Here is a 16,912-nt window from a genome sequence, read left to right as displayed (position 1 = left end):
ACTTAACATATAGTGTAATAATTATTTCAGGAATAGAATTTAGTGATTCATCCCTTACACATAACACCCTAGTGCTCATCCCAGCAAGGGCCCTCTTTAACACCCGTTGCCATTTAGCACATCCCCCTACCCAACACCCTGCCAGCAACCCTCAGTTTGTTCTCTATATTTAAGTCTCTAATGGTTTGCGTCCCTCTCTGTTTTTATCTTCTTTTCCGTTCTCTTCCCCTGTGTTCATCTGTTTCGTAAATTCCACATGTGAGTGAAATCATGTATTTGTCTTTCTCTGACTCATTTCGTTTAGCATAATATACTCTAGTTCTATCCATGTTGTTGCAAATGGTAAGATTTCATTGTTGTTGATTGCCGACTGATATTCCATTGTATGTATATACCACCTCTTCTTTCCATTATTTGGCTGTTGTCGATAGTGCTGCTGTAAACATTGGGGTGCATGTGTTTGCTTTGAATCAGCATTTTTGTATCCTTTGGATAAATTACTAGTGCTATTAGTGGGTTGTAGAGTAGTTCTATTTCTGATTTTTTGAGGAACCTCCATACTGTTTTCCAGAGTGACTGTACCAGTTTGCATTCCCACCATTGATGCAAAAGGGTTCCTCTTTCTCCACATCCTTGCCACCATCTGTTGTTGCCTTAGTTGTTAATTTTAGCCATTCTGATAGGTGTGAAGTGATATTTCATTGTAGTTTTGATTTGTTTTTCCCTGATGATGAGTGATGTTTTAGCCTCTTTTCATGTGTGTTAGCCATCTGGATGTCTTCTTTGGAAAAGTGTCTGTTTGTATCTTCTGCCGATTTCTTAAACAGGTTATTTGTTTTTTGGGTTGAGTTGGTAAGTTCTATGCAGATTTTAGGTACTAACCTTTTGTCAGGATATGTCGTTTGCAAATATCTTCTATTCTGTAGGTTGCCTTTTAGTTTTGTTGATTGTTTCCTTAGTTTCTGTTTCAGTGTCTATTTTTGAAAGAGAGAGACACAGAGCATGAGTGGGGGAGGCGTAGAGAGAGAGGGAGACACAGAATCCAAAGCAGGCTTCTGGCTCTAAGCTGTCCACACAGAGCCCAATGTGGAGCTCAAACTCCATGAGATCATGACTTGAGCCAAAGTCAGACACTTAAACCACTGAGCCACCCAAGCACCCTGATTGTTTCTTTCATTGTGCAGAAGCTTTTTATCTCGATGAAGCCCAATAGCAATAGTTCATTTTTGCTTTTTTTCCCCTCGCCTTTGGAGACTTGTCTAGTAAGAAGTTGCTACGGTCAAGGTCAAAGAAATTGCTGCCTGTATTCTCCTCTAGGATTTTGATAGTTTCCTGTCTTACATTTATGTCTTACATCCATTTTGAATTTTTTTTTTTGTGGATGGTGTAAGAAAGTGGTCCTGTATCATTCTTCTGCATTTCGCTGTCCGGTTTTCCCAGTACCATTTTTTGAAGAGACTGTCTTTCATTGGATATTCTTTCCTGCTTTGTTGAAGATTAGTTGACCATATAGTTGTGGGTCCACTTCTGGATTTTCTATTCTGTTCCATTGACTTGTGTGTCTGTTTTGTGCCAGTACCATACTGTCTTGATCACTACAGCTTTGTAATATAGCTTGAAATCCAGAATCGTGATGCCTCCAGTTCTGTTTTTCTTTTTCAGGATTGCTTTGGTTTTTCAGGGTCTTTTGTGGTTCCATACAGATTTTAGGCTAGTCTGTTCTAGCTCTGTGAAAAATACTGGTGGTATTTTGATAGGGATTGCATTAAATGCATAGATTGCTTTGGGTAGTGTAGACATTTTAACAGTATTTGTTCTTTCAATCCATGAGCATGGAATGCTTTTCCATTTCTTTGTGTCCTCTTCAGTTTCTTTCATAATTGTTCTGTAGTTTTAAGAGTACAGATCTATTACCTCTTAGGCTTATTAGGTTTATTTAGGTAGGTTAGGTTTATTCCTAGGTATCTTATTGTTTTGATGCAGTTACAAATGGGATCAGTTCCTTGATTCTTTGCTGCTTCATTATTGGTGTATAGAAATGTAACAGATTTCTGCATGTTGATTTTATATCCTGAAACTTATGTATTAGTTCTAGCAATTTTTTGGTAGAGTCTTTCAGGTTTTCTACATAGACTATCATGTCAGCTGCAAATGGTGAAAGTTTGACCTCTTACTTGCTGATTTAGATGCCTTTTATTTCTTCTTGTTATCTGATTGAGGCTAAGACTTTCAGTACCAGGTTAAATAGTAAAGGTGATGGTAGACATCCTTGTCTTGTTCCTGACCTTAGGGGAAAGGCTCTCAGTGTTGCCCCATTGAGGATGATATTAACTGTAGGTCTTTCATATATGGCCTTTATGATGTTCAATTATGTTCCATCTATTCCTTCTTTGTTGAGGGTTTTTATGAAGAATGGAAGCTGTATTTTGTCAAATGCTTTTTTTGCATCTATTGAGAAAACAGTATAATGTATCACATTAATGAACTGATTTGTTTATGAATATTGAACCAGCTCTGCAGCCCAAGACTTAATCCCACTTGATCATGGTGAATAATTTTTTTAATGTACTTCTAGCAAATTTGATTTGCTAATATTTTATTGAGAATCTTTGCATCCATGTTCATCAGGGATATTGGCCTGTAATTCTCCTTTTTAGTGGGGTCTTTGTCTGGTTTTGGAACCAAGGTAATGCTGGCCTTGTAAGAATGAGTTTGGAGGTTTTCTTTCCATTTCTATTTTTTGGAACAGTTTGAAAATAGGTATTAACTCTTCTTTAAATATCTGGTAGAATTTCCCTGGGAAGTCATCTGGCTCAGGACTCTTGTTTGTTGGGAGATGGTTTGATTACTGATTCAATTTCTTTGCTGGTTATGGTCTGTTGAAATTTTCTATTTCTTTCTGTTTCATTTTTGGTAGTTTGTGAGTATCTGGAATTTGCCTGTTTCTTCCAGATTGCCCAATTTGTTGGCATATAATTTTTCATAGCATTCTCTTATAATTCTTTGTATTTCTGTGGTGTTGGTTGTGATCTCTCCTCTGCCATTCGTGATTTTATCTACTTGGGTCCTTTCTCTTCTTTTTAGTAAGTCTAGCAAGGGGTTTATCAATTTTGTTAATCTTCCAAAGAGTCTTAGTTTCATTGATTTGTTCTGATTTGTTTTTTGTTACCGTATCATTTATTTCTGCTCTAATCTTTATTATTTCCCTTTTTCTGCTGCCTGTAGACTTTATTTGCTCTTTCGTTTCTAGCTCCTTAGGTGTTATGGTTAGGTTATGTATTTGGGACTTTACTTGCTTCTTGAAATAGGCCTGAATTTCAGTATGCTTCCCTCTTAGGACTGCCTTTGCTGTATCCCAGAAGTTTTGGACTGTCCAATTTGCATTTTCATTTGTTTCCATGTATTTTTTTTTAATTTCTTCTTTAATTTCCTGGTTTACTCATTCATTCTTTAGTAGGATGTTCTTTATGTTCATGTATTTGAGGGCTTTACAGTTTTGTCTTGTGGTTGACTTCAAGTTTCATAGCATTGTGATCTGAAAATGTGCATGGTATGATCTCAGTCTTTTTGTACTTGTTGAGGGCTGATGTGACCTAGTAGGTGATCTCTTCTGGAGAATGTTCCATGTGCACTCAAAAAGAATGCATATTCTGCGTTAGGATGAAATGTTCTGAATATATCCGTTAAATCCATCCAGTCCAGTGTGTCATTCAAAGCCATTGTTTCCTTGTTGATTTTCTGCTTAGATGATCTGTCCATTGTTGTAAGTGGAGTGTTAAAGTCCCCTACTATTATTGTATTATTTTCAATGAGTTTCTTTATGTTTGTTATTAATTGATTTATATATTTGGGTGCTTGCAAGTTAGGGGCATAAATATTTATAATTATTACATCTTCTTGATGGATAGATCCCTTAATTATGATGTAATACCCTGCTTCATCTCTTGTTACAGTGTTTGGTTTAAAATCTAGTTCATCTGATATAGGTGTGGGTACTCTGGCTTTCTTTTGACAACCATTAGCATGATAGGTGGTTCTCCATCCCCTTACTTTCAAACTTCAGGTGTCTTTAGGTCTAAAATGAGTCTTGTGGACAACATATAGATGGATCTTGTCTTTTTATCCATTCTGATACCCTATGTCTTCTGATTGGAGCATTTAGTCCGTTTACATTCAGAGTGATTGTTGAAAGGTATGAATTTAGTGCCATTGTATTACCTGTAGAGTTAGTGTTTGTGGTGATGCTCTCTGGTCCTTTCTGGTCTTTGTTGCTTTTGGTCTTTTTTTCCTCCAATCAAAACATCGCCCTTAAGATTTCTTGCAGGGCTGGTTTAGTGGTCATGAACTCCTTTAGTTTTTATTTGTCTGGGAAACTCTTTATCTCTCCTATTCTGAATGACAGCCTTGCTGGATAAAGAATTCTTGGCTGAATGTTTTTCCTAAACGAGGGTAATTAATAGTATTTATGTATTGTACTGAGAGGATTGAACGAGTAAATATTTGTAAAGCCTTTAGTGTAGCAAACAGCCCATGATAAGCACTATGTATTATGTGTTATGAATATTATTTTGTGTGCATGTCAATATCTTACTAGTTCTGTGAAGCTTAATTTTGTGCTGCATCACAGTTTTTTTTTTTTTTTTTTTTTTGTATTTGGAGCTTATTGTCTGCATTTAACAAGAACTCACACAATCTGTGCTTTTGATAAGAATTTCACACAAATCTGGGATGCTGTGCCTCTTGAATTAATCTGTTATCAGTTTGGCAATGTGTTTTTTGGGAGAGTTGGGGGAATTAAGAGTTGGTACTCAGGCCTCTAAACAGTTTCTCTGCCTCCAGCTTTCTAGGATTCTGGAACGCCCACTTCCTGACATGATCTATACACAAGCAAAGTAAACTTTTAGACTAAGGAATGGCTTAGAAACAAAAAATAGAAATGTTTAAAAACAAAAAATAAAGATACTTTATATGTTAGTATTTTTTTCTGTAGATACTTGATATATTAGCATTTTTTTTTCTGTTTATTAATTAGTTTTTCTGCTGTCAAGTCAAACGCTCTTAATAAGAGCAATCCTTATCTTTTATACTAGTCTTTCAGTTTTGGTTTCATTGCTTGTTCTTTTGGTATAGATACATCATTCAATTAACTATTCTGTCATCTCTGAAAACCTGCATATCAGAGGACAGTTTTATATGTTCTTGCCAGTTTCATGGCAGTTCCTGAAGAGCTAATAAAGAACAAAAACCACAGTGGCTGACAATTTTACTCAGTTTTGTTTTACCTGTTGTATGAGTGCAGAGTAAAAACTAGTTTAGGTCATAAGGTATAATTAGAGTATAGAATATAATTAGTTCCAGTAATGGTAAAAGATTCTTTTGAAATTAATTCCAGAAGGTTTCAACTTGGGAGTCACTTTAGAAAACATCTATAAAGTTGGATATCTATCATTACAGAATTATATACTTCAGAAATACTCTTTTTATTACCTCCTGGAAACCAATTTTATATCACACTTAGGTTTAAGAGATCTGTTACTTTTCATTGTTTCTTGAACTGATTCTTTATTCCAAATGTTATTGAGCATCCTCAGCTACTAAAATGGTATTATGTTAAACTTTACTTTCTATTTCTTATAAGTTAAGAGGGATTGTTTTGTATACTGGTGTTCCTTAAATCTAGACCAGATGTATTCTACAACACATTTGTCTTTGTTGACTAAAAACTTTTAGTGTGAGTTATGATAGAAGTTGAGGTTTTATCTACATGTAAGAATGTTACTTGTTTCTTTTCTAAAGAATAGTGTGTCAGGAGGCAAGATGCTGTGCCAGCAGAATAAGGGTTTTGTTGTCAAATTCTGACTCCACTTGTTGATCTTCTAACTTTGAGCAGTTTATCTTCTTTGAGCAACGGTTTCCTTATATTTAAAAATAGAGTGTTGTTGTGAGCATTGCACGCAACTTGTATATATTTCTCGTGCTTAGAAAATGTGACTCGTTGTCTCTGAACTTTTTCTGTCTCTTTCCCTCTCACCAAATGGAATGGGCAGCCCATGAAACCCAAAGTAGTTACTATATTTATTTAGATAATCTTAGCATTTAATCCATTCTCCTATATCGATAAAAAAAATCTTTAAGCACCGTAGCAGCAGTCTCATCATTTATTTTGTACATTGAAATATAAGCTGCTTCTACCACATGTAAATATATAACATCAAATTATGCTTTTCATCTCTTCACAGTTTTTCTTTATATATAATGATAAAATGAGTATCTTATATTTTCATTTTAATAGTTTGGAGAATAAATTCTTTTTGCTGTATTACCTGCAAAAATACTTATTATAAGAGTAAAAAGTAATCTTGAACATTTGTAAGGAGATGTCAAAATATTTGTGTGTGTGTATAGTTTTATTTCAACAAAGCAATTTTTACATTTTTAACATTTAAAACTGAGCATCATCTTTCCTTTCCAGTGAAACAAAAAGAAAATTTAAAAACAAACAAGAATAGGGGCGCCTGGGTGGCTCAGTCAGTTAAGCGTCTGACTTCAGCTCAGGTCATGATCTCACAATTTGTGAGTTCAAGCCCCACGTTGGGCTCTGTGCTGACAGCTTGGAACCTGGAGACTGCTTTGGATTCTGTGTGTGTGTGTGTGTGTGTCTCTCTCTGCCCCTCCCCTGCTCATGCTTTGTCTTTCTCTGTCTCTTAAAAATAAATAAATGTTTAAAAGAATTTTTAAAAAATTAACAGGAATAGAGAATGTCAATTCCAAATAAGATCCTACAGATTCTGCCGATTCTCCCATTGAGTGTCAGGGCTCAAGTCATCATTAGGAGAGAATGTTATTTTAAAAGTATCATCTTCAACTGCAGGGATATCTGTTAAAAATCACAACTAAACATGCCAAAGGAGAAGGCATGTTAGGAAATGTCAAATGCTTTATTTTACAAATCAAAAATATAAACTTCTCATGTCATAAAAATAAAGTATATGTTAAAAGTAAGTGTTAAAATACACTAGAAATCTCTCTGGATAATTTATTTCATATTTTAGCTATGTAATTTTTTTTTTCTTCTCCTCAATAGGAGAGCCTGACAAGGAGCTAAATCCTAAGAAGAAGATTTGGGAGCAGATCCAGCCAGATCTCTGCACTAATGATGAGTGTGTGGCTACATACAAAGGAGTTCCCTTTGAGGTGAAAGGGAAGGGAGTGTGTAGGGCTCAAACTATGACCAACAGTGGAATAAAATAAAATAAAATAAAATAAAATAAAATAAAATAAAATACTCATTTACTGAAATACATTGGAGAAAACTTTAATAACAATAAAAAGAAATATATTTGTCACTTGTGCCTAAAATATAACTGGCTTTTTTATGTTATTTCTCTTCTAGACTTGACTAGTCTTTTAATCAGGTATATATTATTTTCAGTCAGTTAAAGAAGCACTACATTTTTACTTGCAATTTTTGCTCCTGTATAATGTAGGAAAGAAATCAATTATGTTTTGTGATTGTTTATTTTTTAGCAGGGATGTTGGTTAGCAGATTATTTTTCTTGATACATTTAGATAACTTGAACTAGATGAACATTTAGTTTCCTGTTTGTAGGCACATGGTACATGAAATTTTAAGCCTTTGGATTTTTAGTATATTGTATGTCTGTATTATAAATGTCCTCTCCTCTTCAAAAGTGACAAGTTGGAATTTTTGTCAGTCTTATTAATTAATCATATTGTAATAATATTGAAAATGGCCAACTAGAGAGCCAAACATCATAAAAACTAGGAGATGTGGTACTTCAACATTATTGCTGTTGCTTACCAAAGTAATCAGACCTGTAAAGGTGACTTTTTTTAAGGGTGAAATTTTCAGTTGTATACTGGACTTTCTTTCCATTTGACAAAATAATTAGTAATAAATTTCAACTAACTATAAAGAATAAACATTTTGCAAAGTGTTGCCAATACACTTTGCGATAAATTGATGTAAAAGCAGCAGTCTAAATTTTTTAGTCTAGATGGTTGTAAAGATTCTTTGGGTACCTAATACAAGATTAATTATAGATTGTTAACGTTTTAGAAGAGTATTTAAAATCAATATATTTTGCTTTTTCATGTACCATCACACTGTCAGTATGTTAAAAGAAATTGTTACCAAAGTTAACATATATATGTATTAAGGTGTCAAATGCCTATTTTCACTCATCTTACAGATATTGTAGGAACAATGAAAATTAACTTAGGAATTATGAGCTTTCAAGTTCACCAGCCTTGAGATGATGACTGATGAGGGCTACCAAAAAGAAATGCATCTCTGGAGGTAGGAGTATAGATATTGTTTGAAAGAAAAATCATACATACAATATCTAGCTGCTTATAGTCTCTAATCAGAAAGAGAGGCAAAATAAATTTAAAACAACCCTGCATGCCAGTTTATGAAAGGTATAATTAAATTTCATTTATTTAAGTCCATGGAGTTCTGGTAGGCCAGTTTTATCTTCTTGCTGAAAAACCAAATATTAACAGAGCAACAATAGCAACAATTGACAAGTAAATACAAATGAAACTCAAAAGTTATTTTGTACTCAGGATAAATTATTCTTTTGGAAATAAGACTGTTATAAAATCTTTCGTGATTCTGTATTTTCTAATTTTTCCCAATTAAATTTCTTTAAATATTCTAATATAAATTAAAGAATGTTTCAACTACTTAGATAATTGAAATATTTGTTCCCAGGTTTTAAAATTACATAAAACATTAATCAAGTCATCAACGTAGCCCCATTATTAGTCATTGTTTTTACAGGAAAAAGAATTCTATTTGTGTCACTGGGATAAGAGAGTTCTTATGGAATCAACAACAACAAAAATGGCATTGGTAGTGAACTGTACATAAACCTTTTGGCTTCTGACTAGTATTCAGCCCTTTAAGGATTTCAATGGTAGAAGATAGTGTTAGGTCACAGCCTAAACAGTTGGTGCCTTTCAGCCTCTATTTAAACCAGAAAATAATAAATCAATGAAGTTGACCCAATCACAGGATGCTTTCTTAAGCAAGATTGGCCCACTATCTTACTGTGAATATTGGGAGTACTAATTTTTCTTATATTTAGAAATTCCATGTGTATTATTGCTTTGAGATTAGTCATTTTCAGGGCATGTTTATTTTAATATAAAATTGAAAATTTTTTCTCCGCCTTTCACTAAAAGCATTAGGTACTCTAGGATACAAGAATAAGTGCCCACCAAACATGATTTATCATTGCTTTTTAAAAATATGTAAATTTCTGTTTAGACTATCTACAGAATATTCAAAGTAACTCATTGAAGTTTAATAAGAAGCATGTCAGCAAGACAGAGGGTGTGGATAAGACTGTGTCAAGCAACATTAGGGAGTTTAACCAGGTCCCAGAGTCTTGGCCTTGGCTTTGCAGGTCCAAAAGCCTGCATTTGTAGATGACTGTCAGAGATGCTAAGATATCCAAAGAGCTTAGTATTGGTTTTGACACCAGATTATCTAGTTTTGATTTCTGGCTGTACAACTTAAATGCATATGTAAGCTAGGGTAACTGTTTAGCCTATATGTACTCTATTCCCCTTGTTTAAGATGGGTACAGTAAAGTACTTATCTTAGAGTTGTAAAGAGTGTGGGAGTTTAGTACCTAGAGTACTTAAGACAGTTCCTATTGTATAATAGATACATATCATGTTGATATTAGTTTATGGTAGAGATATTCCTTTTCCAGAAACTACTGTTCTTGAGATTTCCTGAGAAGTTAAATTCTTGTTCAGAACGTTACTCAGTGTATATGAAGTGAGCAGAGAATCTTAAGGAATATTTCATACAGACTGAGGTCCTGTTTTTTAACAGACTCTATTATTTTTTTGTACCAGATATAGTATCTGTTACCTTGCTGGAGATGTTCATTACTACATTACTGAAAATTTCCCACTGAAATCTGTTGTTTAGATATTTAGATACCATTCATGTTCATTGATGCCCTTTGACTGGTTTAATATTAATGATAAAGTTTTAAATAGTTTTGCAATTTTCTTATACTAGGAAGACAATATTTCTCACTATTGTGTTTTAGTTTATTATAAATAGAAGCAATTCTCTTTTCAAGTTCTTGGTCAGTGGGGAAGCATATCACTATTGCGTGTAACAGGAACATTAAAAGGATATGAGTATACCTCAGCTTTCCAGGGAAATTATATGTTGTACCTTTAAAAAAATAAAAATATCAGAAGTGCTCAATACTAAGGGTATACTTTAGCCACATAAACTGTGACACTCTGAGCATTATGCAACAATGTAAAAAACTAAAACTTTATCACCAAAATACCAAATAAAAACTATGGAGGAAAATTAATGTAACTCAACTAACAATAATATTGCAAATTACTGTTCTGTGGAGAAACCTTTACTCTCCAAAATTTCAATTAAGGAATAAACCATGCCCTTTTCTAACAAAAGTTGGGGGAGGGGAGTATATTCATATTTCTCTGCTATTATGGATTTTTATTATAGAATTATTATTAAGATATTTAGTGCTTTATAGCTAACAAAATAGTTTCACACATCTTACCTGTTTCTTAACTCTATAGAGGTAGACCAGCCATTTCATTTACCCTAAAGAACCAACAGAAAAGTTAAATAAATGCCTGTGCTTAGTGTACCTAGCTGAAACCTAGATCTTCTTCCAGTTTTTAACTAATCCTGTGCTCTTCTCCATTACAATATACTACCTTATGTGTCACTTAAATGCCCTGTGGTTTCTTGTATTTGCATGAGAAACAACTTTTCTTCTGTTTAAACTTTAGGAAAAGATAGTGATAAACTCCCTAAACTGTAGTAGTTCATGTAAGGAGATTAGGGTGACTCCTTTAGTGGAGTATTTAAGAGATTCTAAAGAGAGAAGTGAGATCATTCATTAAACATTGCTTTGGAGTGGTTGGTTACAAAGATAATTTACCAACTTTCTTCTTTTTGTTGCAGAAGTTCTTAGGAAGAATCTCTTGGTAAAACAAGGCTGCTGCTGCTGGTAGTAGTTGGCTTGATTCTATGAATAGTGTACTGTTGAGGGCACTGATCCTGACTGGCCATCCCAAAAGCCAACCTATGAGAGAAGTCACTAAGTTCTGATAGATAGATAGATAGATAGATAGATAGATAGATAGATAGATAGATATAAGTAATATTTAATTATTTAATCCAGGAGCAACTCTATAGTTACACCTCATTTGCAGTACCGTTTGGATGATAATCCCAAAATTTGCAGTGATAATGACAAGAAGGAAGGTAACTGATGGCTAATATACCTCTATACAAAACCAGACATTCAGATACCAACTTGTTGGAATGAAAAAGAGTGGCTTACACATTCTTGCTTACTGCACTTTTTATAGTTCTGGTTTTTCCTTTGGATAAATCTTGGCAGAGATAATTCATAGGGGTATAACTCCAAAAAAATTTTGGAAAAAGGACCCAGAACAATGAAATAATTGCTGGTTTGAAAGTGAGCCATCTGGAATTTCAGAGTGTGAATTAATTATTGTATATTATATTTTTTCACCCTTATGTATTCCCTTGTTTATTTTTTTTCCTTCCCCTTCCTTACTCCCACCCCCCGCCTAGCATACACTATTCCCAATTCTCTGGATTTTTTAGTAAAATATGTGTGTAAGTGTTATTTTATGTCTCCATCAACATCATTTCCTATCTGGCAGGCTATTGTCCTTAGCAACAGCAGCAGAAACAAGCCTGGGACTCAATAATTGTAAGAAAAAAGAATAATCGTTTTTAATGAAGGAGCTAACTGCTCTTCCTTGCCTTTCCCATTGCTACATAATACCTGAAGAATTGTTCAAATAGCAATTATTAATGTCTGCTCATTTCTGCAATGGCATTTTTGTGAGGAGCCTTCATATCAAGGTTGCTCTTAACGGTTTTACATTTGTTTTGTAAATTGCCTCATTAGAATATTATACATCCCAGTAGAGAAATGCTCTCAATACATAACATCCACTTAACTTTTCAGCTCTAAGATTGCATATTTGGCTGATACTTGTTAGTTTAAAACCCATTCAACTTTTTACACCTGGGGAATGTGGAAAGAACAGTATAGGAGTTATCCAAAATCAACACCACAATTTAATTTCTCTTTGAAAAAGATTTAAGAAAAATACAAAGTAAAAGTCACTTTTAGAGGTTAACAAAAGAGAATAATAATGTTGGTAAAAATAACCTTTTTCTAAAACTTCAGTTGTCACATGAAAAGATAACATTTTCTCTTAAAACAGCACATAAATGGAAAACAAAAACTTCAGGTGCTTATGAATACATTTATTATTAAAAATAAGGTTTGAGGATTTGGGGAATAGCGATGTCATTTAAAAACATTGGCCTTTTATAAAGAATATACCTGAATGTGCCTGAGGCACATTGGTAATATGCCTGAAACACAGTAGAACAGAAAATCTAAACAAATTCTTAATGAAAAATATGGCAGAGTATAAACATAAGTAAAAGCAAATCTGAAATTGCTAATTGAGGTAATCTATTTAGAAGAATAAACCTAGTAAAGGTCAGAGCTAATTAGTATTAGGCGTGAATCACCAATGTCCCAAGATGGTATGTGCTAATGAGACTCTAAACTCAGCTACACAAAAATATCAAGTATACCATCTTCCAGTCCTCTAAAATGTTCAAAACTTTCAAATACAAAGTTTGGTAGAGACTTTTGTCTTCCAGGTGAGAATAGCATATAGTTTGGGCCTCTGAAGGGACATGAGGGAAGATTGCAAATTATGGACTAATGGGATAGGTGGCAGGACACCAAAGATGAACTTTCTGGATATCATTTCTTTTACGTAGAGCTAATTTTGGTCACATGGTTCTTTTGTCACAAGTTGTAATTATCTCCAGTTATGATTAGTTTATTCAGTGGGTACACATGTACTGTCATAAAAAAAAAAAAAAAAAAGCTAAACAACCCAACTTCAAGTAGAGTACAGCACAGCAACAAGAGGTTCACTGTGGTGTCTCACCATACTTTTGATTCAACTACCCCACTACCAACTAACAACTTACTTCTCTACATGCACTATGCTGATTATTATGAGGAGTTAGAATTGCTGCTGCATAAGGGTACATGGAAGAACAAGTCTGGAGTTTAATGCCTCTTGGATACTGTACTAGAATTAAGAGTATATTCGGGAAAACACACTGACAAGAAAGATAAGGGAAGATGGAAACAGTGGTGAGCAATGGACCTTCTAATATTTGTATATTAAGTTGAAAGAGAAAATGATAAATTACCAGGAATGGTCAATGTAGTTGGTAAGAAAGTACTTTTGAACAGAAGGGGCAATCTGTCAGGAAAATCTTGAATTAAATGTCTTAGCAAAATCTGGTAATAGGGGGAAAGGAGAAGCATTCCAAAGCCCTCTTTCCTAGGTAGGACATGGGAAGGAGATAAGGATAGGGAGAAAATGAAAGTGTTCTACAGGTCTTACCTTAGTTGGTGAGGGCATAATACTCTATGGAAAGAAAGTTCTTAGGGAAGGAGTTGTTACCTTGTCAAACAAATAGTGCTTGATTCTGAATTCAGAAATAAGGAAATAATCCTTAATGCATATCAGAGTAGAACTTTGAAATTATCAAGGATCAGCAAAACTGATTTGGTAAAGGAAAAGAAAACTGTAAGAAATACAGTAGTATAAAATAATTAAACATAAAGTATGATGGAGAAACATCCAATATGCTTGCATGGGAGAATTTAATATCACAAAATATTTTTCATAACACAAGTTTTTTTAATTAGGAAAAATCTAAAAAATACATAAATGAATGCCTGAGAATATCTAGCAAAATATTTTCAAATAAGAGAAACTTGTTCTAGATAGCAAGGAATGATACAGAGCCATTTTAATTAAATCATTCTGGTATCGGCGGTATAAAATAGATAACAGAAAGAAATAAGAATCCAGAATAGATCCACAAATAAAGGAGATATCTTTCTCTATATATATCTACCTACCTCAGTCTGTCTATCTTCAGTAGGAAAAGGATGAATTATTTAGTAAACTAGAGAAAGTATAATTGATTACCCATCTGAAAGAAATGAAACTAAAACCACATCTTGTATCAAATACAGAGAAGTATATGAGTATAAGAAAATTCACAAATTTAGTTTGGCATAAATTCTTATGAAGTTATGGGATAAATAATAGAAGGGAAAAAATAGCAATGTGAAAGACAGATGGAAGACTAATATCCGTACTGTACAGAGAGCTCTTCTATTTTGCCAAGCAGGGAGTGTTAAAAAAAATATTCAGTGACACTTTTTAAAGATGATAAGGCAGACTTTATTCAGGATTGTGTAGATAGGTATAAGTACTACTGCAGTGGGATGTTAGAGTCGGGAGAGAGATTGGATTCAACTCCAGATATTGCACAGCCAAGTGTGAGAATTGACAAGGATATGAATTTACACCCCAAGGAGCAGGGTGGGGAATCAGTGGTCACTTTGGAGTTGATGGAGGATGAGGAACCTGATCAGATACTGAGGGTCGAGGGTTCTGGTTTAACTAATGTATCAGAATTCTTGCTAAGACTAGATTTTACAAGCAAATGCACAGGCGGGCCTAGAAGACGTTTAAGCCTGACTAAAGTTTTGGTCAAGCAAAGAATCATTATAAGAAGTAATCCAATAGGAAAATGATAAAAAGGATAATGTGAAGAGGCAATTCATAGAGGAGCAAATCTAAATGAGCAGCGTGCTTATAAAGATAGTCTAATTGAATAGTAGTTTGGGAAATGCAAATTAAGGTAAGATAATTTAACATTTATCAAACTGGTGTTAGCAGTAGGTATTTAAGGTGATAACACCAACTGATGACAAAAATATAGAAAAGGGTACTCAAATGTTGGTGTAAATAAAGTTTGTGACACTATGAAGAGAAACTGGGTAAGATATATTGAAATTAAAAGGTATGTATACCTCCACCCAGAAACTCCACTCTTGGAAATATAACTTACAGGAAAACGTCAATCTTATGCACGCACACACACACACACACACACACGAATAGTTGTCAGAGCATGACTCTTGGTGACAAAAACTGGGGTGCACGTCAATAGAGGAGTAGTTGTACAAATTGTTATAAATACACTGAAATGTAAAAAGGGATGAATTTAAGCTACTTTTTAGAGTTGGAGGAATTTTTATGAGATTGTATTAAGTGAAAAAAAGATGTTGTAGAGAGTATGATATGAAATGTTTTTTAAAAAGGCAAAAGTCCTCCATGTGTTTGTGTGTACTCCATGTGTGATTACTTGGACTAGCAGGTAAATATGAATGGTGCTCCTTGTTGACATGAACTCTCTCTAATTGGCTGATGTGCATGAAGAGGAGAGATGGAAGGAGGAGAGAGGTAAAAGCGGACCAAAAAAGCAGAGTAGGAGACTACTAAAAGAAAGTCAAATATGTCGTATCACAATTAGGGAGTTATGTAAATGTACATATATTTATATATATATATATGTGTGTGTGTGTGTGTGTGTGTGTGTGTGTACACACACAAATATAAAACATAATTTAGGGGAAAACATCACAGAAGTCTTCCTCTTTGAAACTGGAGGCACCTTTCCTGTATTAATCAGGTTGGCCTCAGAGGTCTTGAACCCCTGAATGTTCTCCACAACCTATCTTTCCTGAAACTAGTATTATTTATATCCTAGAAGAGTTAGCTGATGTCACATGAATGAAAGATATGAAGGACTTAGTACCTGAATTTTCCACTCCCTTCGACACTCCAGTTTCAGCTTTGCAGCCTCAAATCTCATTATCTGCACGAAGGGAGCAACCCCTGGGGAAGTGTCAATTCCTATTTAGTTCTTAAACTCAGCCCCATTGTTGGGCCCTGCAGAGAAATAGAGATACTGTTTCAAGTTGGAATTTGAATTATGCTTTCACATAGAAGCATTTTACAAATTTTGGTGTTAGGCTTTCTAATACCATTTGTGCTAGAGTTCAGGTAAAATTAAGCATTAAGTAGGCTTATGAGGACTAGTCTGGGAGGATAATCATGAGCTACAATCCTGTTTCTAATAGGAAATACAGTGAATTGCACACTTAAAACAACTTACAAATTAATTTCACTATTTTAGTGAAAGTTTTATAAATTATAAAGCTCATATACCAATGTTAAACATGAGGATGATCCAATTTTGATTTGGTGGTAGACTTGGCTATGATTGACTAGAATTATTTTCCTTCAGTCCTCTCTGCTGCCTTTTAGACCATTGTCTCTACTAAGCCAACATGACCAACCTTACAAGGTAGAGGAGGCCTCTTTTTAAGTCCAGGCTTTATTCTTATTTGGTTAATACAGTAATATTGTTACCCTTGTTTGTGCTGCAGGGCTTGGCTCTGAATTTTTACCTATATTTCCAACCCTAAATACGAACCACAGGTTATAAAAAAGTGGAAAAGAAAGTTAACATTTTTTGAGCATCATTACAGTAACTATCCAACTATCCATTAGATATTCCAAATGAGGCCTTTCACAGGATTAAATAATTTTCGTTGTCTAGCATCAAGTAATTGGTGGAACTAGTTTTTAAAATATAGATAATAATTGATTCATCTTAAATTTCATTCAAATATATATACTAAACAGTTTATGAATCAAAAGTGTTTATTGAATTTTTACAAAGTGAGCACTCAAACTAACCTCCAGATCAAAAAGCTAAATATTACCAGACTCTCAGAAGCTGCCCAGTGCATGCTCACTGTCCCCTCCCCAAGAGTGACCTCTCCTTCTAACATCAGAGTAGTTTATATTACATCAGTTTTGACTGTTTTTGAACAGAATAGTATATACTGTTTCATTCAATTTTATGTTT

General features: G+C 34.1%; 1 protein-coding gene across 2 annotated transcripts in view; it reads left to right on the top strand.

Annotated features, from left to right (window-relative positions):
* The window catches only part of AIMP1 (aminoacyl tRNA synthetase complex interacting multifunctional protein 1), a 45,648-nt gene extending 33,955 nt beyond the window's left edge, over window positions 1-11,693 (top strand). For both annotated transcript variants that reach the window (XM_040476847.1, XM_040476856.1), the window contains exon 7: window positions 7,085-11,693. In XM_040476847.1, the coding sequence (XP_040332781.1) occupies window positions 7,085-7,251 (167 nt within the window). In that variant the 3' untranslated portion in view covers window positions 7,252-11,693. The remainder of the gene's footprint in view (window positions 1-7,084) is intronic.
* Window positions 11,694-16,912: the final 5,219 nt, after the last annotated feature.

The sequence above is a fragment of the Herpailurus yagouaroundi genome, unplaced genomic scaffold, assembly GCF_014898765.1.
Source record: "Herpailurus yagouaroundi ecotype Mexico unplaced genomic scaffold, PumYag 28, whole genome shotgun sequence".
Taxonomy (NCBI): Eukaryota; Metazoa; Chordata; class Mammalia; order Carnivora; family Felidae; genus Herpailurus; species Herpailurus yagouaroundi.
Note: the sequence above shows the minus strand (reverse complement) of the source record. Positions and strands in the feature narration are given on the sequence as shown.